Raw genomic sequence first — 24,412 nt, 5'->3', positions numbered from 1 at the left:
TGTTGTATGAACTTCCAGCCCACATGCACATTGACCTCCACTAAGGCACACTAGATAAATAACATCATTTTAATTTTTATATAAAGTAACAGTAGCCACTCGTGTTCCTCCAAAGCAGAGTAAAATAACCAAACCAATGCAGAGAGAGACTGAGGCAGAACTCCTTTTCTCACAGCTTCCTGCCTTCCCCCTCTCCCCTCTCAGAACCCCTTGGAGCAATCCCAGCCCAGCCATCCTGATGCGCCTCCATCAGTGCCAGCAATTGGTGTCAGCTGAACTTTAAAACAGAAATTCCTCATTTCACCATACCTCAACCCCATGCCAAAGTATTGAATGTTCAGCGGGTTCGGGGGCGGGGGGGAATGAGGATTGCTCTTGAGGACTGAGAGGAAGGGACAGGCCTAGGGAGAGGTGGAGGCAAAGATTGGAATGAAGGTGACAGTGGGACCAAGGCGTTCAACAGAGAAATGGTCCAAGGGCTTCCAAACTCTCCCTCCTTTTTCCTAGCACACTGGAAGAGGGAATTCAAATGTCCCTGGGAAGGTATTCCCTGACAATGTTGTGCCATACAGAGCACTGTAGAGAAAAAAGCTGGCGTCTGTGGGACGGAGATCATTTTTCTACACAGTGTCCTGAGAATTAGGTACCATGTCATTACAGTACATCTTCCTAGGAATATTTGCTGCCCCAGTTCCAAAACATGCAAGTGTTGTGCTGTGGACCAGAGCAGGTCCCTGGTTTTGCAGGGCCCCTGGTCAAGGCATCCTTCATGTTCGCCCCCCAGGGCTCCCCTGTCTCACCACCTCTGTTGGCAGAGCCAAAGTGAGAGTCAGAAGAGTACCTGGGCTGCCATGATGAGAAGGAACTCCAGAAGGCTCTTCTTTGTGGACTCCTGCTGGGGAGCAGGCCCCTCGCAGGTGCCCAAACATACCACCTTGTTGCTGGCAGGTGCCAAGCCAAGGTGATCTCGAGGGTGCTCCTCACAACCACCTTGTGATGCTGTTTCCGAAGGCTACTGTTCATTGCCCTGAAAAATCTGGAGAAGCATTTCCAGTGCCCAAGCACGTCCCCAAAGTTTCACCGACACCCTTTGGAGAAAAGAAATGAAGGTGTGGGGGATGCAGAATGTACCCAGCCCTAATCATTTTGAAAATGAAACCTTCATGTAGCCACAATCTCCAGCATGCACCTCAGGATTTAAAGCTCTAAACGATTTACACCATCAAGGGCATGGGGTTGGGAGAGAGGTTCAATTAGTGATTTAAATGTGTTTCCATTTCAGAATTCATCAATTTCCTGCATATAGAAGCATAGTAACCAGTTGCCTTCATAAGATACTGGTTCTGCAATTCAGTGGAGTCCCTAAACTCCCAGACAGTTTAACCCCACGCCTTGGATCGTACAGCCCACATATATTGCCATCAAGGGACAGATTTCTGATGGACATTCCCTGTAGACATGAAAGATAATAACAGTTATGTGTGTAAAAGCAAAGCCTGCAATGTTGTGTGCATTTCTTCGGAAGGAAGTTAACCAAATGGCACTTACTTGTGAGGAAACATGCATGAAATCAAGTTTTAAGCAGAGAGACCTTTTTAGAAGCAGAGGCTGTAGCTCTGCTCAGTAACTGTTTTTCCCCATGAGATGGAAAGCAACGCCCACACTGCTTTGCTGGCATAACAGTCACAACATGGGAACCGATCACATTATAAAGTTTAAGTTGCCAGTGCACAGAAAATAGAAGATCCATAAGCGTCTGGGGATGTTCCTGGCAGGATGCAGGATCTCTTCCTCAGCAGCATCGGTAGTGACATGTTAGCCCCTGAATCTATTAGGGCATCTACAAGAACACAAATGAGTCTATACTTGTAGCATGGAAGGCATCAGATTTTTTGCCCATTGCCCATTCTTTCCATAGAAAAACTCGATAGCTACGTCATGATTCGGTTTTAAACTATTATGAAAGTGTAGGATCTAATGTGATTAGTTAATAATTTTTAACCCGCCCACTGAAATATCAGCAGGAGAACCAGATGTGCCCTGCATGGATTGAAGCATACAGAAGATCAGAGCGTTCTTTTTGTGCTTCCAGTGTGCAAAGTTTTAAACAGGGGTGAGGAACTGGTGGCTCTTGGCTTATTTCCATTCAGCTCACTGAATAATTTCAAAAGCCTGCTACATACCTGCCCTCTGCACACACACAATCTTTCCCTTCTTGTGCAGCCCAATAAGCAAGAAAGAAGGAGGAAAGAGAAAAAAGGAAGTGGCCGAAAGAGAAATTGAGGGTGGCCATGTGTCCTGCTCTTGGAAGGGTTGCCAGAGGACCCTTCTCTTGGGGCATCCTCTATTTGAAGGGGTTCAATACTCTTTAATGTTAAAGAACCATTGGGACCTCTGGCCCATCAGCATGCAGCACCTACCTACATATTTGCATATGCGCATTTAATGCAAATTATAAACGTTTTGGTGGTTCCTATGTGGCCAATCTATGGACTCACCTACTTTGGGCTTTGGCCCTCCTCACCGCTCATGTGCAGCCCCCGTCCAAGAGAAGACCTACAAGGGAATGCAGTCCTCAACAGGAAATAAAGGCTGGGTATGGAAAGGGCTTCCACGGGAGGTGGTTGAGGCCCCATCGGTGAGGGTGTTCAAAGATAGGCTAGACATGCACATGGTGGGCATGTCATGGGCGGAGCTGGCTGGAGCCGGGGGTCAGACTAGATGGCCCAGGAGACCCCTTCTGACTCGCTCTGTTTCTATGTTTCTATGCCACTCACACTTTGCTGAAAGTTTTTACAAGCATGATCCTATCCAAGTTTAGACAGAACAAGGATTTGCAGCTCCCAGAATGCCCCAGCCAACCATGCTGGCTGGGACATGCTGGGAGTGGTAGGCCTTTTTTACTGTCTAAACTTGCATAGGGTTGAGCCAGTGTTGCTTTAAAGTTTCACATTTCAAGTTTGCCCTGCAGGTTCCAAATAGCAATTCAGAAATACTCGTATGCCTAAAAATCAATAAATGTATAAAATGTCTGAGTTTGTTTTCTGTAGTTTTCTGTAAGGGGAGAAAGTATCTTCTAGCAACTTTAATTCTTCTCCATTTCTGAGCAATATGATTGTAAATGATTTTTTTCCGTTTTAGGCTTAATTAGGTTTCCCCATGTTTGGGAAGAAGCAAGCACAACCCCCTATTTCCCCCTGCAGGTATTTAGCCTGCCCATAAACCTACCAACTTCTTACAGTAATTCAAGGTGGTATCTTATCTTAGTAATCCTTTATGTGAGAGACGTGATACAAAAATTATGGCACAATTGTCTTACTGCAATAAGGGGTGGGGGAACCTTTCCTGTTAGCAGAAAAGGAAGAATTCTTATGCTTACTCATGGGAAAGGGACTGTTTTCCTCTGAAACAATAAAAAGCAAAGCCAACAAATATGGCTTTAGAGCCCAGGCTAATCATTGGTCTGGGAGCTATTTTGCATAATAGCAAAGGAAGAAGGTGAAGTCAATGCAAGGCAAGGATTTAAGAGCCCTGCTGGATCTGCTGAAGGGTCCATCTGCTCCAGCGTTCTGTTCACAGCGCAGCCCTCAGAAAACCCGCAGGCAAGGCATGGATACAACAGCACCCCTCCACCCATGTGCCCCATCAACTGGTGTATGTAGGCATACTGGCTCTGCTCCTGGAGGCAGCACAGAACCATCAGGGCTGTAGCCACGGATAGCCCCCTCCTCCATGAAATGGTCGCACTCCCTTTTAAAGCTGTCCACATTGGTGGTCATCAGTCCACCCAGTGGAAGTGAATTCCACAGACAAAAATTTGACAATCAGGGTGTGGTTTAGCCACACCTGACAACACAAAAAGCATAATATGCTAATGGTAATCCATGAATGCATTTCATATGTTCCTCCTCCTCCTCCTCCTCCTCCTCCTCCTCTTTGAGCTGGAAGCATTCCACTTTGGGAATGGTCCCCCACTCCTCCAGCACTCTGGTATTACATGAGGGAGGCCGCTTATGAATCCCTGGAAAAAAATCAAAGGATGAAAGAGGGCAGAATTTTACATAGAACATGTATATTATTAGGTAAACAGAAATACAGTACAACTCAGCATGGAGCAAAGGCCTGTGTCGAGGTGACCTGCGCGCCTGGCAAGAGCAAGGCATTAGGTGTACCCCAACCGGAAAAATCGGGGATTCTAATCTCACTACGAGCTCCATGAAGCCGCCATGGATGTTCCTCACCATGAAGAGCCACGGAATCCCTTTGCTGACCATCCTGATCACGAGTTAACAGTAATACAGCAGGACCCCGCTATCCGCTGGTCCAGTTACCATGTTTCCACTTAACTACAGTTGACCTCAGTTTGAGAGAGAAGCTGTAAAGTGCCCAAGAGAAGTCATAAAGTACTTCCTTTAAGTGAAAATTCTCAATTTAATAGGGGGGGAATTATATGCTGAGGTTGCTAGGATGTATGGTAAGTATGTATCTTCTATCTGTGACACTGTGAAAAAAGAAACAGATATATGTACAGTATATCCTGTTGACTACTATCTGTGGTTTCAGGCATCCGCTGGGGAGCTTTGCACCTATCTTGGAACCTTGGTAACCCTGCCTATCTGGCATGCATTAACCCTTTACGCAGGCAACAGGTCCTTCCATATCTTCTCCTCCAGTTCTAGAGCAAATGTGGGGAAACGGTTGTGTCTATCCACATGGCTGAGTCTCACCCAGGGCTTTTTTTGTCATAGAACGCACCGGAACAGCGTTCTGGCACCCTTTTTCGACGGATTTTTCCAAGTGATTGTGAATCGCCCTGTTGGGCATAGCAGATCGGCGGCAAAAATCATTAACATAGTGCCTGCAGGCTGCTTGTGTGTCGGTGCTGATTGTCGGTGCTGATTGTGAGGGCGCTGCTTGGCTTGGTACGCTGCTCAGCTTGGGATTGGTTGTGTAGTTGCGCGCTGAGTGCTTACTGCCGGCAGCGACAGTTGTGTAAAAGTGTAACCCCAAGATGTGAGTTCCAGCACTTTTTTTTTTTTTTAACAAAAAAAGCACTGGTCTCACCCAACCTGCCCCAAATGTCTGCTCAGAGGGCCAAAGGCCTGAACTTGGACGCCAACAGTATGCGCCCAGGTGTTCAGGCTTTCGGTTCTGCACATGGAGGGGTCTGGAGCAGGACCGCTGTGGTACAGCCAAGTTGGCGGGGCTGCCCAGCGCATGCTGTTTTTGCTTGCTGTATGGCGCAAACTGGTGAAAGGGGCCTGTACCACTCGCCTTCTCCTGGCTGTCTCACCACACTGCTCATGCGGATTTCCCTGTACCATTTATATTAGGCACACACACACGGTCAATGGAGGATTCCACTTCATGCATCTAACAAAGCAGTCCACGAAAGCTTGTGCGTAAATACATCTGTCTTTAACAAGCAACCAGATTCTTTCATGGTTTTAGGCAGCTGTAGGAAATTCACTTTCCCTTGGTCTCCCATCCCGTCAGTAATACAAATAAAAAAAATATTGGCCTACTTTGCAAGTATTCAGACATATAGGGTACAGATAAAGAAATGAACAGATAAAGCAAGCACGTTCTGTTTATGCTGTGTTCACAGCACACCTCTTTCTAGGAAGACCTTCCTACTAGCCCTGGTTACAAGGCAGCTTGACACAGTTACCCAGCATTCTGGGAAAAGCACAGTGTGTCCCTTCAAAAGCACATGTTCATGAAATGCTCCACCACCCTTCCCAGCATCCTGCATCCAAACAGATGATCACAGAGTAGGTGATACAGAGCCTGGCCCCTGGTTCAAAGTTGTTATTTCCCCATCAAGGTTTTGTTTGTGAAAGTCTCACAGGAGAGAGAGCAAAACGTTCAGCACCAAGGAGACATCTCCACAAATGGCAGAATATTTCCTGCTTTCAGCAGCCTCCTCCCTTTTATCTCTGAGCTCAGATCCCTTCAGGCCTGGCCTTATCTGGCTTAGCGCACCTCTCATGGAGAGCAGTATCTTCCTGCAGAGCAATGGACACCGTGAGTCCCCAGAAAGACAGCACTCCAAGGCTTCTTTTGCTCTTCAGGGCAACCCAGCTGCTACACCAGTGCACAGAAAGGGTGTTTCCCCATGTCTGAAAGCAGGTGACTTTCCAACATGTGCATACTAATCTAAATACAGATACGTGGACATAAGCAGTAACACAAAGCCAGCAGAGCATTTTGGAGAATAATCCTAAGTGTTCTGCCTATGGTTAAAGAGGAAGTTTGGCTGAAAAACTAGGCCTTCAAAATCCTTACCTTCTACATTAAAAGCTTTAGTGCAATTCCAAAGACCTCAAAGAAGGTTCCTGTGTGAATTCAGAGGTTCACCACTAGCCTACCTTAACATTTTTATTTAATAAGTGTTCTTGAGGTGTGTTTCTTTTAGGAATATTGTTAGCCAGCATGTTCAACTCCCTGTGCTTGTAAAGTCCTCCTCCTCCCACAAGGGTTTTTTGCTCTGTGAACACTTGGTCTCTTCAAATTTTAAATAATAATTAAAACAAATGGATATTATCAGTTAGGACAGGCCTCTGTCAGGAGTCAAAATTTATTCTGAAATATTTTAATATCATAATATGAAGCTGCTTTCAGTATAATTACAGTATTAGAAATAAAGATAAAACATATTAGATATAGATACATTATAAATATAGATATTATCAGATATATGTTTCATCTATTCATTTGAACAGTTACATTTATTTACCTTATCAAAAACATTCACACACCATCTTTCAAATAAAGCTTCCACAGAGACTTACAAGCAGCTTTTTAAAAATACAAAAATTAAAATAGCATTTAAAATGAGAAACAGATGCAGGAAACTGCACAAAGCAGTTGTTATAAACCAGCAGTCAAAATATTGCCAAAGCAGAAAAGGGTCTCCTTGGACTGGGAACCTGAAAGCCGCCAGGGAAGGAATAAGGTGAACATTTCATAGTGAGAATGTTCTAAAGTGTGAGTACCAGCAAAGAGAAGGCCCTACTTATTTATCTGGAATTATTTCATAAATGTGGATAATTTATATAGCAATTTTATGATATCTTCAATTCTTTTTTCAAAACCCCTTCTACTTTGATAACCCAGATCTTACATGATCTTACAGGATTTCATGATCTTGAACACCATCAGCTGAAACCTCTGCTTGAGGGACATGCAAAAATATTTTATCTTTCAGCATGTGGAGTATAACCTCTTTTTAAAGTTATACTCCACAAATAAAGTTTGTATGATTACACAGCACTGGGAACTTGTGTGCCAGTTTGCAGAGTGAAGTAAACAAAGATACAACCTCCTGCCCCAAGGAGATTAAAGTATAAATTTTGACAGTGGGGAAAGAACACAGAGGAAGGGGGGAAGATCAGCTAATAGGAGTAGAATATGCAGAAGTTCAGCTAAACTAGGTGTCTCCAAGGGAGTGCCAATGGCCACCAATATACTCGCAGATCCTTCTCCAGGTGCCCATATGGCCACCTACCCCTCCTGATTTTTATTTTATTTCTTGAGATGTTTTTATTTTTTATTTTCTTAACCGAGATGCTGGTACGTTACCAAATAAAGCACTATCTTCCAAACCCATCTATATTTGAGTCCCATAGGATACCTTCATGCTCTGGGGCTCAGACTCCTTCTTAGCCTTACGCTTAGGCTCTTGTGCAACTTAGGGCCTCACCTGTTTGCCTTGTGGGAAAGCCGTGCTTTGCATCTGGCCATGCCAATCACTACTGCTTTTTATGAATGGACAAGCACTTCCCACGACAGCCATTTTAGGAGAGCACCATGCCATTCTTTCAACATGCCAAGCATGCCACTGACCAGAAAAGTTTGGAGACCCCTGAATGTGAATTTCTAGCTCATTTCATATTTCAGTAGGATAAGAAGAGGCCAAACAGTAGGCCCAAGGCTTCACAACAGGGCTTTGAAAAGAGAGAGAGAGAGTTGTGGGGGAGAAACTGGGCCATGAGTCGGGATCAGCATGGTCAACAACCTGCGTGGTCCATGCCCTGACAGGTGGCCCATCACTTGGGAGAGGTTTCTGGGGCTCCCCCTCCTCATTCCTGCCCAGGAATGTCACTTCCTGTAACTCCAGAGAGTTTCCCCAGCAGCACACGAGCTGGCCCCCTTCAGTCTAAATAAATAAGCATTGGCACTCCTGTATCTGTTTGAGAACTTATGAGCCACCCTCCGGCATCCGCTCCCTGAGCAGCATACAGCGGAGAAAGAAGCCAATGCAATAAAAATAAAAGCAGCCTGAATAATTTTCCTGCACCATTGCCATGAAGGCTTACTCTCCCATTATTCCAACACATACCTCCATAGTAACAGCTTTGGCACTTCTTTGCAGTAGGGCAAAGTCTCAAGTATAGGAAAGTTGGCACCTTGAGTTTGAAAACAAATGTATTTGGGGTGATGCCGCATGCCTGCATACCCCAAATGCCAAGGAACCTGGGGCAGGTAGAGGCCTTGCACCTATCCTGCTTAAGGGATCCTGTGGGCAGCTGACCTGCCATCATGTGAACGAAGGGCAGGACTGAATGGACCATTCGTCTGATCCAGCACAGTATTTCTTACATTCTTATACTAGTTGCACAGTGGCTTTTAACTTCTAGGGATAGGTGAGACTTACATTTCATTTCTGTCTGTCTTTGATCAGAATATACCCAGATGCACACATTTTTCTTTATATGCAGGATGGGGAGAACTAGAAATAAAAAGAATTTGAGTGTGGAAGAAAAGCAGATTGACAGATTTGTCATTCCAAGCCTAGGGTTGTAAGTGCTTTGCTCTTAAGCATCTGGCTGTCAGTCTCTGTATATTCAAAGATGTTGCTGCCGCTTGTCACTCTGTTCTGACAAGCCCCTCAACTTTGGCAGCTGTAAAGCAGGTAGCTAGAACAAAGTACACTCCACGCTGGGACCAGCTGGACTTACCACATCTGACTGGTGCAAACAGCTCAGAGTTTGGTTCTGGTTTGTTCTGAATCAAAATTTGCCGACATGTGCAAGCTGCTTCCTATTTCAGATGGAGACAACTTGAGATTTTAAAAAATAACATGAAAAAAAGGAAAATGGACATATCCATCCATTTAACCATTTGCTGTACCTGCCCTGGTTAGCCTCCAACAGCACATCATGTGTACTGGAAAAACACAACATTTGGTACTGTGTAGATTTTGCATCAGTCTAAGGAAAGTGCCACACCACCAGCTTGCTCCACAGTTCTAACAGCAGAAAAGAAGGTTTTCAAAGCCATTTTCAAAGCAGGCTCTCAAGCAGAAAAACAACCAAAACTGCTCTGATGATATTTGTGTGTAAAATGTGTGTATATGCATATGTGTGTGTGTATGTATACATATGTTGGCAGGTGGGTGGGTGGGGTTTGTTGGCCAAAGGAGATAACCCACCTTTGGACCCTATGATGCTCTCATGGCAGTTTTACAAGAACTATAAAAATAAAATCACCAGAGTGAAGGAGACAGAAACCAAGCAGAACCCTAAATACAAGCTAAGATTGCAATTCTATTCACATTTACCTAGACTCACTTGAGGTTACTTTTGAAAACAATCAGGATATCAAGCTATTTATTATATAAAAATAATAAATATGCACTGATCATGTCTTATAAATAAATAAATAGAAATGACAACTATTTCAAGTTTGGTTTTTCTCAGCTTCTCATCTTTCCAATCTAAGTTTGGTTCATTCCACTTTCTTCCAGAGCCTTTGCCTGAACACTTTTATGCATGTTTTTCTTATTACATAAGTCTTCGGTATACAACTTTGCTTAATATATACATTTTTGCAAGGATTTGCAAGCACTATGTCTACTTACACCAGCTGATGGGGACCTGGGAAGGTGCTGTCGAACTCGTATCCTGGTTGTGGACTTCCCACTGGGGCAGCTGATTGGTCACTGTGAACAGAACGTTGGACTAAATGATCTTGCCCAGAACTGCTTTTCTTATGCTCTTAATTTCCCTAATGGAACATGGAACATTTGTGAACATTATTTTCACTGATTTACATTTTGAGCGAACCCCACTGCAAAATCTGGAAAAGTGCAATATTTGAATGATAACAGAATTTCAATTTGTGTATTGGTTCAAAAGAGCAAAATTGGGTAAATGAGGTAATAGCCTTTGGCTATTGGGCAGTATAAAATAAATAAATAAATTGCACAACTTTATCCCTGTGTCTTTCTACTCACTGACCAGAGGACAGGAAGCTGGTTCTTTTTACAGAACTGACTAAAATACTAGCAACTTTCCCCTCAATTCTGTTTGGAAAAATAGCAAGATGAAGATTCAAGGAGGAAGGATGTAATAGTCAAGTCATTCCATCTCAAAGGCCAAGTCTCTGGGGCTTCTAAATAGGGACAGATGGATCTGTCCATTTTGGTTTCTCGCAATATTCCCAACTTTCCAATCTTAAGTCTATCTTGTCTTGAACCTTACTTTTTTAACATAAAAATGCAGATGCATATTTATATACATTTCTCCTGATACATGCAATTTTGCCCATTTTTCAGTTTTTACAAGCAACTCTTTTAATAAAATCAATTTAAAGCATTGTTTGCATTAATATATGCATTTTGTGTGCACTTTCCCTTAATATATGCATTTTGTGTATATATCTCTCTTAAGGTGGAGAACTCCCATCACTAATATTACAGAAGTGTGAAGTTTGAAGAATAACGTCATATGAGTTTCATGCTGCCTGAAGGGTACAACCCTCCCCCCACCCAACCCTCCTCCATGCTTACTTTTTAGTTTAGGGGGATAAGCAGAGCAAATGACCACAGGACAAGATATAAATTTATATAAAATTATATGCAGTATATAGTGTCCACAAGTTATACTTTACAAAGGACAATCCTGGAAGGTCTGTCCAGAAAGCAGAAAAGTTTCAGAATGTGATACCGTCCAACATGAAATATAAGTTTTCTCTCAATGATAAGGAACTCACCCACTGTTTGTGCTTATCCTTTGAATTCAAGTATGAGTATACAAAAGTCAGAGAAACAACGTCACTCTAAATAACCCAGAAGCTACATAAAGATAGCTCCTATATAAAAAAATGCAGATTAAATACATGTCCTTCAACTTTGGGTGAAGTGTCCACAGATGGAATTGTGGGCAGCATGAACTCTGTCACAGTGCTCCAGTCCCAGCAACTGAGCCACATGGCATTCTTCAGGAAATGTGCATCTCCTGCCAGGGAACCGCCAACTTTGTATTCTTCCATAAGTAGGGGCAGCCCAAAACATTTTGCTGCTTGAGGCGAAAGACAATATGGTACCCAATCCCCATTCCATGTATGGAGCCAACCGGATTGGCTGTTAAATATGCTGGTATGTGGATCTCTGCCCATTCTGGCTCCCATCCACCACTGGAAGGCAGGTTTCCATAGCTTTTCGGAAACTCTGTTGACTGAGGTTCAACACCTCTGCTCTGAAGAATTCATTAAAGCAGTATCACATCCAGTCCTCCTGATGCAGAAAGCATCTTAGAGAGATGCATTTTGGATTTTTCTCCTGTCTTTAGGAGTGACCTCATGACTTTTCCATGCTAAGAATTTTTTAAAAATGCAATGGTATTAAAACGCTTCAAGAATATATGCTTTCATTGAATAGATACCATAAGTACTGCTGCTATACCTAAATCCTTTGATTTCCATGGAATTATGTGTTCAGCTCCAGGTAAGAGCAGGATATAGCCTGAAATACTGTGTTCAAACAGGCCATCAGCCCAGCTGAAACCCTCATTCTCTCTAACAGTGAAACTCACACGAGTGTCATCAGAAATTGAGCCAAAATGGAGCCTTGGAGGAACTAGAGAGATGTTGACAAGCAGAAGGGAATCCTAAAGCTTGTAGGACTGTAAAAAAGATTTCAATGTACCACCAGCACCCCAAACTAGCCTGAAGAGCCACAGAATGTTGAAAGGAAAATGGGAGGTGGGCAAGAGGATTGAAAGTCCCGCTTGGACAGACTGGGTAGCTGGACCTGGAAGAGGAGCCTTCCTGTTAGAAAGACGGAGCCGCTGCACTTTGTTACAGGCCGACCTATCATGGCCTATTTAGGAATCAGTGATTTCCATGTTTACTTTGGTGCTTTTCAAAGCACTCTGATTTGCTTTTTCCATACAGGGTGAGCAAGAGATTTTCTTGGCTATACTTGTGCCAAGAATAGAATTCTAACCTTCCGTGTTTTATATATTAGATCACTTTTGCTGTTGGCTTTTGATCCTTAATAGGTTTAACCTTGTCCTGGACTTCAAATGCATGGTTCTAGCCAGACACAGGGCCTACCCACTTTACAGCTTCAGACTCAGAGCGACCCCACTGCAATGCTCAAGAGCCGCGTCCCCTAACATTTGCCACCTTGGATGCCTCTCTGGGGCTTGCAGGTAAGCAGGCCTGCTTCTGCAACAGCTGGAGACATGTCCCATGCCAGCAGCAATGCAGCTGGACCAAATGCACACAGCTATAACAAGTAGCGAGGAAATATTATGCAAGACCACAGGAAGTCGGAGGAGACAGCATTCTGGGCAGGCCTGGCAAGAAGTCTGTGTGAACTTCGGCTAACAAGCAGACCTCGGCCATTGGCGCCAATTCGAACAGAGAACATTCCTAAGGCTGCTGAGGATAATTCTCTGCAAGTTTTTGCCAATGGGCTACAATCCAGAATGCTGTGTGCCTGACGGAAATCAGATAAACTCAGGTCTCTCTCTCTATCTTTGCCAACTGCTTTTTTTCTTCTTTTTTTAGTGGGGAGGGGAAAGGAGGGGAGAAAGGGTGTTCATTCACTATTTATCGAAGTGGCAAGTACATTGCTCCAATGATGGCTTTGTTAACCGACTTATTTCTATCACACTTAGCCACAGAGAATAACCTTACAAAGCCAAAAACAAACACAAACCTCCACATTTTTCTCAATTAATTCCCACTTTCCATGTACCTCTGCCCACTGCTCTACTGGATTTTCAGCTGAAATGAACCCAGCTGCTAAGTATATTGCAGCCTGAAATATGAAGGCTTGCACAAATACATTTTACTTTGGAGGTGCACTGGCCACCAACCACTTTTGCTAGAAGAATCACACTGAGAAAGGAGGAAAGAGAAGGTGGAGTCCCACTTCCCAGGATGAATGGCTACCAAATCCCATTTGCACTAATGCTGTCTATCCACAGCCCTCGCTTTAGTAATTAAGGCTAGCAATTTGGAATCTAGCAGACAACACTCAGGGACTGCATTCACCCAGTTGTGTAGTGATTAGAAGTCCGATGTCCTAATGCCCAAAAAGTACAGAGTGCTAGTAATCCCAAATGAATGTTAACTGGGATTTTGAGAGTTACAGGTACTATTTATAGGTAGCATTAAAAGGAGAGAGAGAGGTTTGGCCCAGAACATCTGGCCTCCAGATCCTCCTAAAATACACTAAGGGCGAAAGTTGCAATCCTGGTTGCACACTTTCCAGGAAATAGTGTGCACTGAAATTCATGGAACCTATGTAAACATGCTCAAAATGTGGGCTGTAAGTCCCACTGCAAGGAAAGGGATTTTGGTGCAAAGCAATTTCTGCCTTGATTTCAACAGAGCATCATTATATGCAACTTTGGCTGCACTGAAGTCTATAAATATTTGCTCGCTGTCCTCCTAACAGAGTGTTTCGGTGTTTCAGAAATCTCAGGGTTGATTGCATGATAAGAAAAGCACCAAAGATGGCAAGTTATTGTTCCACAAGCAGGGAGGGGATCTACTCATTTTTTCTCAGAAACACGATGCCTAAGTCACTGGCACATCACATGATGTTCAGCCCAAGCCATCCATCTTATGCCTTTTCTGCCATTATATCCTATATGTCTTCAAGCCTTTCCCTCTGACCTGGAGGGTGAATGCAATGCTGCTTCCCTGCTCCCCTTCCCTCAAATACGTGCCTTCTCAGAAGTAAACCAATTTGACTTTAATGGTGCTTATAAGCAAGCCTACTACAAAAAACAACAATCTACATTCGTTTCACTGGTGCTTACTCTTGCAAAAGTCAGCACAGGACAGGAGCTGCAATGCTTTCAAGAACTGCTTCTGGGTAGAGGGGATGGGAGCCCGATGGGAAGTGGCCGAATGGCAGCCTGCAGCACCACACTCTCCCCCTCTTCTCTCCTCATCCCTTTCCCTGTGCTTTTTTTTCTGAAGGGGCAGGAGGAGTTGCCAGTTTCCTCCTTTTTACAGAAGTCCTCACTTATTTGCTAACAGATGGGAGAGAAATGCTTCTTTCTGAAGGGCCATGCCTCCGCACACGTCTCCTTCCTAACTTTCCCTGCAATCTCACATGTGTGGGACACAGGACCATATTTTTCACAGTGGCAGCTGCGCTGTAGTCCTTAGCATGCGCCCCAACAGTGGGAAATGTGCTTAAAAATCACCACAGCATCTCTGATCAATGGAAGGGGATCAAGGACTAGGATCTGCTCCTAGTTCGGATGTCTGGTCCATTCCCTTTCTTCTGAACAACTCATCACCCTACTATCCCACACTTCTTATTTCAATATGCAAGGAAAAACCCTATCACAAAGTATCCCGATTGTCCTTGTACTGTAAATACAAAGTCATGTGCAGCCACTTTCTTCATATTATACTGGTCATACTAAAAAGCAGAGACATCACCCTGCCAACAAAAGTGCGTACAGTCAAGGCTATGGTTTTCCCAGTTGCAATGCATGGCTGTGAAAGCTGGACCATAAGGAAGGCTGAGCGCCGAAGAATTGAGGCCTTTGAATTGTGGTGCTGGAGGAGACTCCTGTGAGTCCCTTGGACTGCAAGGCAATCAAACCGGTCAGTCCTAGAGGAGATCAACCCTGACTGCTCTTTAGAAGGCCAGATGCTGAAGATGAAACTCAAATACTTTGGCCGCCTAATGAGAAGGAAGGACTCCTTGGAGAAGAGCCTAATGCTGGGATCAATAGATGGCAAAAGAAGAAGGGGACGGCAGAGAATGAGGTGGCTGGATGGAGTCACTGAAGCAGTTGGTATGCGCTTAAGTGGACTCTGGGGGATGGTGGAGGACAGGAAGGCCTGGAGGAATGTTGTCCATGGGGTTGAGATGGATCAGACACGAATTTGCGACTAACAACAACAACAACAGGGGTTGTAAAGAGGAATCCATCAAAGTTAACTTGTGTAAATTTCTAGAGATGTTCTCATTTTTGTTCATATTTTCCCAAATCTATGCGTTTTTAAAAATATTGTGAGCAAGCGATTTTTCCAAATACAACATGCCTGGGTTTGCACTTTCTTCTAATGTGTGTGTTTTTGCACTTTTAAATAGCAAGCTGCATTGAGAAATTCAGTCAAGTGTGAGTATGACTGTATCACTGCATTCCAGTTTGTGCTTAGACAGATTTGGAAACTGCAGATTTGGTGAATTCACTTTCAAATGCAGACACAATGCACTTCTCGCCTAGTCCCAACCAAAGAATATCTGGCAGTTATGGAAGAAAGGGCAGTGCCTGCATGCTTGGCTAGGAAATGCTGGTATTGACAGGACTTCTTCCAGACTACACAGGCATAACACCATGCCCTCAGTCACTTACTGATGGTGGACCAGCATTTCCGTTCATCTGTGTGTAGCCCAGAAGACACCAGTTATTAGTGCAGTCAATAAATAAATGAATGGGATTTTGTGGTAGCTTTAGATCACTTGGTATACAGAAGAATTAGTTTTGTTATTAGAACAACAGGATGTTTCAGTTCCTTTAAACAAGAGTTACAGCACTGTCATTAAAAATAAGTTATTAGGCTTAGTCCATGTGCAAGGATGTTATATTGTATTTGGCCCAAATTCAGGAGTAAATGCTCTGCTTTAAGCCACAGAACACGGAGACCCAGTTCAGAACTATTATTTCAGGCTTCTCCCCTCTGCCTTCCATCATGCACCAGCTTCTTTTCCAAATGTGGCAGGACATCTAAGCAGGGTTTCCCAGTTTGGAGAACTTGCCTGTCCCTCTATGGGTGCACGCCACGTGCACACACACACACAGGACTGCATAATAGTGTTCTCCACAGAGACGACCACCTATCATGGCCAACTAAACCCAAGCAAGAATTGTACAGTCAGCTGATCCAAATGCACAAAGCCGCACACAGAGCCTTTCAAAGAGGAGACTGTTGGAACTGCTGGTTTTAAAAAAGACCCAAAGCGAAAAGCTCCCTGAAAATGGAAAGCTCATATGAAGAGAGCTAGCCTTTTTGCTGACAGGTTAGCTTTCCACATGCAGGATGGCCATCTTCTAACATCCATTCCAAATGTGCTGTCCAGAACCTTGCAGTCCTGGGAAAGGGCCATGCCAGGACCCTTGAAGAAGCCTTGAAGAACACCATGGAGAGCTGTGCCAAGGAAAAGCTCTGCATTTCTTTTCTTTCTCCATCTTGCCACAGAAAACACGTAGGACAATTCCAATTCTCTCATGCATTTGTATGTTGCACAATATATTAGATTCGTGCAAAGAGCAGGGCCAGGGAAACTGGATTCAAATGTATACCGAGCAACCTCTTTCTACCTAACCTACTTCACAGTATTGTTTTGATGGTGCAAGAAAGCACGTCTATTGCCCCGAGTTCCTTGGAGATAGCTAGGATAAGTAACTAGCTGTTCTTTAAAAACTCTCTCAAGTTGAGTATGAAGGTCCAAGGGCAGGGTGCTGCAGGCACCAATTGTAACCTTACTCCTAGATGCTACTTAAAAATAAAAATGTCCTCATTAAACCTTTGTACAAGCATCATTGTTTTCTTTGATCTAAGCAAAGAACAAAGACATTCCAAGTATGGTCACAGGTCAAACAAGATGGACTAATGTTTTCTTCAAGGCCTAGTGACTTCCATCAGCACAAAGAACATTGAACAATACAACATGGTATATAAAACAGATCATATTTTGCATATATAAACACGTAATCATGTATAATCTCTACAATCATATAATCAGGTATCACAGAAAGTGTTTACATGACCTTTCTCCTATTTCACGTACCCTCCAAAAAACAAACATAGCCAAATAACAAAGAAAGAGACTGACTATTAGTCTGCCTAAGGTGCAACTGCACACGGTCTGGCATGTAATTCCACTGACACCCAGATTATCAATTTCAATCCACACGGAGGCCTTCCTTTGAGTTCTACCTCCAAGGGAGGCTCCAAAAGTAGCATCAAAAGGGAAGATCTCAGTCGTGGCATAGCTCTATTGGGCAACAACTCTGTCACCAGTTCAACACCAGGTTAAGGCAGCCCTCTTCTCCCAGGCACTTAATAGCACCCAAGGCAAGTCTGTCAACTGCTTTTAATAGTTCTAGTTTGAATTAAAGTTTTAGGCATTATTTTTATCATATACTGGAAAAAAACTTATGCTGTTTTATTGTATTTTGGTTTGTGTTTTTATGAACTGAGGGGAGTCTACCAGACAGCGTTGGATATATGAATGCTATAAAAATGAACTCAATAATTTTCTTCTCTCCAATCCTTGTGAAGTCTTCAGAAAATGTTGATCCTTGCAGTCAAAGATCCAGCCACACCCAGGATCAGTTGAACTCATACACATTTCAACTAAAACTGACAGAGCTGCTAAGTTGTGACAGAGTACAGTGGTACCTTGGCTCACAAACTTAATCCATTCCATGACTCTGGTTGTGATCCAAATTGGTTGTGACCCAAGTCAAATTTCCTCATAAGATTCAATGTAAGTAAGCTTAATCTGTTCTGTAAATATTTTTCTTTTAACAGAAAAATTTGAAACAAAGTGAAAAAGAACAACAAAGTACTGTACAGTGGAAACCACTAACCTAGGTGGGGGGGAGGTTATTGTTTTGAGGGAAAGTCCCCCTCCATAAGGACACTGGGGAGATTCCTTCAGGGGTTTCCTCTCTTCTTTGTCTCTTAGCTGCAGGGTCAATTTTGGTGAAAAATCTGTCTATAGTCACTTGTTTTTTCCTGCACTGCATAGCCCTCCGGAAATGAGAGACCACGTTATTGTTCATCTGATTCAACACTCTGTTCGTTACAGTTCTGTTGGGGTGGTGCTTCTCAAAGAAATCCTGGCACTCATTCCATTTTTTCACAATGGATTGTATCACATCACTGCTAACCTCCTCCCCGTCTTCCTCTCCTCAGTGGAATCCTCCTCAGCAAGTGCCTTCTGCTGCTCACTCTGGAGTTCAGCGAGTTCTTCTGTCGTCAGCTCCTCTATGTCTTCCCTGCACGAATGCAACTGCGATCGTGGCCATCTCCGCACTTGAGGGTGGAGGGGGGAGATGGCTGCGATCGTGCTGGTTAGAGGAGGGAGATGGCCGAGATTGCGCCCGTCTTTCTTGCAGGAGCACGCCCGTGATCACGCACGTCTTCCCTGCACGAATGCAACTGCAATCGTGGCCATCTCCCCACTCGGGTTGCGGAGTGGGGAGATGGCCGTCACCCAATGTGGAGTTCGCGACCCAGGTCAAAATTTTCATGAAATTTTTGTTTGTGACCCAATCTGGTTGTGAACCAAGACATTTGTGAGCAGAGGCACCACTGTACTTGCAAGAGGCAGAATAGCGGCTGTTTGAACTGGCACTCAGAAATAAGATACTCATCACTGAGCTTGAGAAACAGGTTTTTTTATTTTAAAAGATAGGGAAACCTTCTAATTTTATTTTTAATGTGTTTACTTAGATTTCTCTCTCACCCTAATCAAAAGGTTTGGAATGAGTAATAATTACTAAACAAAAACAGAAAAATGCTATTATATTTTCCCAGTTGTATCTCCTTCCATCTCTCAAGTCAGAAAACTGAATAAACACCAACACCACATCAAGAATCAAAACAGGTCCACGCAAATGAGAATCAAAAGGTCCATGCAAATGTGATATATTTCTTTAATCTCATTTCATAAACAAGAAGGAGAAAAGCTCCTGGAAAAAGTGAAAGCACACGCTTTTGTAATGTTGGAATGGTCAGATGTGAGCATGGACTGTCAATTTTGCATTACTGTCTGGCTTCTTAGCCATTATAAGTATACATCTCAAGTTATTTTCGAGATGATTCCTTCCTTCCTTTTTGGAAAATACAAATGACACAGGAAATGGTTCTCACCCATTCTGTACTTTATCTCTTTCCATATTTGGGGAAAATAAATCCTTTACAACGTCTGCCTCCCCACCCCTCAGCATAGCAACAAAACAGAGTACACACACATACCCAGTTCTCTTCCTGATTTACACGAATTTTCATAGCAAAATTTGGATTTTCTGGTCATAGAATATGGAATCTATACACATACATCTGACAGGATGATAAGTTATGGCATATGTCACTTGTTTTGTTTTGGAGTGCTTTGCTTATGTAAACTGAACTGGTAAATAAGTGGATTCAATGCTCCTTTTGGAAACAATGCCAATCTATCCCCTCCCAATCAAATGCACCCTAGGAGAGTTCGAAGAGTCTAAATGCTTAGGTGCTTCAGCATATCAGTGCAACTAAATAAACAAACGCTTGCCCTTCACAGAACCAACTTCTACAAGCCTACAAATCGAATCAAGGTATAATTTAACCTACTGAATATATCACACTGAATATATCACACTCTAAAGGTTCAAGATGACAACAATAATCTATGTCCATCATGCACAAAAATAGATCCATCCTATCCAAGTTATATTCACTGTGCTTTAATCCCTTGGTACTTCCCAGGCTAGCTGTTTCCAATGATATTTAATCTCTGCTTAGATGGTTTGTCACAAAGTCCACATCAGAAATGACAAAAAGCCATTGAAAATTGCATGTTGTTCAATGGGTACCACTTACAAAGAGACACGGAGCGGGTGGCACGGAAGGAAAAGTTACACAGCAGACTGCAACATGCTACAGGTGTCATACAGGAGTCACACCTTCCCATTAATTGAAAGCTACTAGCATAATTAACTGTACTAATAAGGCCAAATGGAGATCTGCCTTACATTATGCAAATGAAGCAAGAAAGAGGGATGACTCTCTAAACAAGCTAATCAAATCTCAGCTGAGACAAAGTGGTAAGATTGGGAACCAAAACTCAAGGTACCTTTTGTTTCACTCAGGGTAAAGAGAGAGCCCTCTCTGTTAAAGCCTTGCTGTGTTTGGAAAGCTTTAGATGTTCTGTCAGAACTATCTTGTAAGCCAAAGATAAAACTGATGGATTTGTTATTTATTACCTCCCATCAGTAGCCCAGCTTTTTCTGGCTTGCGTAGTTTCCACGGACTTGCAGCTTGGTTTGTTTGTTTTTTCTTGGGGGGGGGGGTGAAGCTGATGCACATGAGTGCATTAAACAAAATTCTCATACAGAAAATCCAACTTGATCAATGAGCACACAACAGAATATAGGATGCATGGCAAGCTGTGAAATGCAGATGAGATGGATTTAATGCATTTTAAATCAATACATATGTACCATTAACCATTAGGGGAACTTTGGCTAGGGGTGGTATAGAAATAAATAAATAAATAACCAGGACATACCAAGGCCCCGAGGCCCTTCACAAAGTGACAAAAATGCAAACTCCAGGTTTTGGGGGGCCCTGGGGCAAGACTCTGTGCGCATCCCTCACTTAAGTGGATTCCTTCTGACCACCATTGCTAGCTCCAGCTCCACATCCTCTTCCTCACAACCACTTCCCTGCTTGGCAGGCAGAGAACCAGTGGATAAACAGACTGCAGAGTCCACAAAATCCACTGCAGGCGTTTCCACCACCATTTTGCTTACTTAGAGAAAGCTCTGCAAAGAGTCTCTTTGTGATTAACCAGGGAAAGAAAGTGAAAAGTGTCTCCGAGACACCAATATTGCATTTCTTGACATCCCCCCCTCTTCCTCCCCTCCTTCTTGCTGTTCATACAAATTGGAACTCCGCCATAGCCCTTATTTCTAGCACACTCAGTGCTCACACTCAACACTCACCATTACCCAATGGTAATACCCATTACCCATTACCAGTTCAGGGAAACACGGAAAAACAACAACAGAAAGGAGAGTTGCATTTACTAATACTTCCAAATACTTGTATTGCAAGAAGAGTCACTCCCCCATTTTTGGGAGCTGCAAAAAACAAGATATTAAAGGTGTAGTAATGTGACTCTTAAATAATGAAATGTTCATTGGAATGTACTTATGCTGCCAGACTGAGAAAGATAACAATTTGGCTAATAAATATTCATATACATAGAGGAATACATCCTTACATGCAAGCAGCCTCTTGTCTATTCATCAGGCTAAGTGAGAGTCACTTCCAATTTAAAAAGCAGCATTTTTAAAAAAAAATATGAGGGTTGACTCCCTTGTTTGCTTGCTTGCTTGCCTGAGGTCATTCCATTCCACCTTTTACAAACAAAAGCCTGAATGCGGCTTGCCATGTATTAATTTAAAATATAACAACTTATAAAGCATAAAACACACTTACACACAATACCACCTTTCAGTAATAAAATAGCAAGAAATGCAGCTCAGGAAAAAGACCTAATGGCAGATACAAAACAAAACAAAACATAACCAGCCACTTTTTAGTGGTCAAGTCTGCACTAAAAACTATTAAATGCACACATGAACAGGACAAACTCTGCCCTATGCTAAAATGTTACCCAGGAAAGAACCTGACAAAGGTGAGGTGGGGACAATTGTTACTGTCCTATTAATAGAAACTGGGGTAAAGCATTAAAATCACCAAGGATGATCTGGCATCTACCTGTGGCCCACCAGAATGTATTTAAGACAGCGGTATCTCCTGCAATGTGAAGTGAAATTATTGGGTTGACTAGTTCAAACTGCTAGGAATCTCTGAGGATTAAAGAAAGCAAAAAATATGGATGGAAGGAACCTCAGAGTATATGAAAAAATTAGAACCAGTTGCTTTTTTCTTAGTGTATACAAAAGGCTTGCAACTGAAAGGACAATGGTGTTGAGATTTTCAGGAGAGGACCTGCTCTGCATGCCAGTCTATCGAGGCAAACCACTTCCCCACCTGCATGCCATCCCAAGCCACCCATGAACAAGCCACTGAACAACCCATGCTGTGCCTAATGGACAACTGGGTCCACCAAGGGCTGGCCCCCACTCCTTCCTGCCCAGTCCTCCAGCTGGGTCTGGCACATATCCCCATGTCTTTCACAGCACATCCTCTCTTGTCTCCTCCCTATTCTGACCACTCCCCTTTTTAATTCACCGCTTTTTAAAAAATATACTCCCCCGAAAAAGCTCCAGAGCCTCAAAAAAAGAGAAAATTATATAGACAATTTTGTCTTATTTTTGCAGCCGTGCCTCCTAATAATAATTTGCACACAACTGCTTAAGACCAAGTACCTTTGGAAAGCACCAGTAAAAGGGCACCTGAAGGTCCGCCAAAGAAGGTAGGAACCGTATCACCCGCTTAGCAGTGGGATCCTCTTGATTTTTAAGTGTTGAATTCAAGTGAATTCACAGTGCCCTCTGTCTTTTCAATGCCTGCAGCCATGGCCGAAAAGGAATGGCCGGCAGGATCAAGAAGGTGCCACTCACTCTTACTTGTGTAGTTGGCTCCAGAAGGGGATGCCTAGAGGACATTATTCAGCTTTGTGGATTTTCCAGGATGATTATACCTTCCCCCATGCTATTTGATAGCTGGGTAAAACCACTGGGTGGAGTTATCCAGTGTCTTCCTCTCCATCAGCTGAGGTTTCAGATATGCTATTGCTGCCTTGCCTGTGACCAGAGACTGGGTAAAGTCTAACTAACCGAAGCTCTCTCCAGACAAGACTGGGCTGCGGTTAGTGGGTGGCTCCTCCGACCAGATGGAGAGCACACAACCTGCCATGGAAGGGGTCAGATCCCCTAGAAGGAATGCATCCACAGCTTGGGGATTGTGCCTGAGCAGCTTTCCCCAACCTTGTGCATTCTAGAGATGTTTGAAATGGTACACCTGGAATTCCCAGTCAGCAAAGGAGAGAACTGTAAATGGAGAAACAAGATCCCCAATGAGGCCTGTGCAGCATCAGCATTTTTTCAGCAGCCAACACAGAAACAGAACGAGTCAGAAGGGGCCTCCTGAGCCATCTAATCTGACCTCCGGCTCCAGTCAGTTCAGGTGCATGTCCAGCCTATCCTTGAACACCCTCACCGCTGGGGCTTGAACCACCTCCTGTGGAGGCTCATTCCATACTCTAGGGGTCCTAAACGTTAGGAAGTACTTCCTGGCATCCACCTTGAATCTTGGTTCTCCAAGCTTTCCTCCATTGGAACACTGTCACCTGCAGAGGAAAAAAGTGATGACCCACCTCCACGTGAAACCCCCCTGTATGTCGCTAACAGGTTCCCTCAGAGTCTCCTCAAGGCTGAAAAGACCTAGTTCCCTCAGTCTTTCCTCATATGGCTCACCCTACAAACCGACCAACATCCTAGTGGCCCTTTGCTGCACTGATTCCAACCTTGCTATATCTCTCTTGTAATGATGGGCCCAGAACTGAACACAATATTCCAGTCGTGGGTGCACCAGAGTTGTTTAGTGTGGCAGCAATACCTCTCTCGATCTAGAAGCCACACTTCTGGCTATGCAGCCAAGGGTAGCATTTGCCCTCTTGACCACCGCATCACACTGCTGACTCATGTTTAGCCTGCAGTTGACCAGCACCCCAAGATCCCTTTCACAAGTGCTGCTTCCAGCCACTTGTCCCCTAACCTGTACTTATGACAATCACTCCTATACCCCAAGTGCAAGCCTCACACTTATCTGCATTGAATGCCATCCTGCTGCCCGCTGCCCACTTCCATAGTCTGTCCAGATCCTTTTGTATCCGGAGTACCTCCGCCTCAGTTGTGGCCACTGCCCCCAAGATAAGCCCTTCCTCTGCTCTCAGGCATTTAGCAGAGAGCTGGTGTGGCATGGTGGTTGGAACACTAGACTGGGACTCAGGGGATCCGGGTTCTAGTCCCCACTCAGCCATGAAGCTCCCTGTGTGACTTTGGGCCAGTCACTCACTCCCCAGCCTAGTCTACCTTGTTGCTGTGAGGATAAAAATGAAATGAAGAATTATGTAAACTGCCTTGGGTTTCCCACAAGAGAAAAAAAGCTGGGATATAATGCAATATAATCACCATTCCTATAATCTGATAAGGCTTTTAATCAGGCTTTTAATTTAATTTGTTAAAACTCTGTGTTTATCTTGTTTGCATATATGCTTTATATAAATGGCTTTTATCTTATACACAATATTGTATTTTTAATTCAGTGCAACCACTCACAGAACTTTGTTCATTGGGTGGTACAGGAATGATGCAATAAATGAAAGGTGGGAAGGCCCATCAAATATAAACACAAAATATTGGCAGACAAATTATCAGCAGCTGGGGATATCACA

The 24,412-nt window shown here is 43.5% G+C and overlaps 1 protein-coding gene across 3 annotated transcripts in view; it reads right to left on the bottom strand.

The window, feature by feature from the left end:
- EPAS1 (endothelial PAS domain protein 1) overlaps window positions 1-24,412 on the bottom strand; it is a 170,637-nt gene that overhangs the window by 126,289 nt on the left and 19,936 nt on the right. For 2 of the 3 annotated variants that reach the window (XM_044429686.1, XM_044429684.1), the window contains exon 2: window positions 9,866-9,946. The exons of the other annotated variant lie outside the window; for it this stretch is intronic. In XM_044429686.1, the coding sequence (XP_044285621.1) occupies window positions 9,866-9,946 (81 nt within the window). The remainder of the gene's footprint in view (window positions 1-9,865; window positions 9,947-24,412) is intronic. 3 annotated transcript variants of the gene reach the window in all.

Source organism: Varanus komodoensis, unplaced genomic scaffold (assembly GCF_004798865.1).
Source record: "Varanus komodoensis strain SLA01 unplaced genomic scaffold, ASM479886v1 scaffold2, whole genome shotgun sequence".
Taxonomy (NCBI): Eukaryota; Metazoa; Chordata; class Lepidosauria; order Squamata; family Varanidae; genus Varanus; species Varanus komodoensis.
This window is presented reverse-complemented; position numbering and strand designations above follow the sequence as displayed.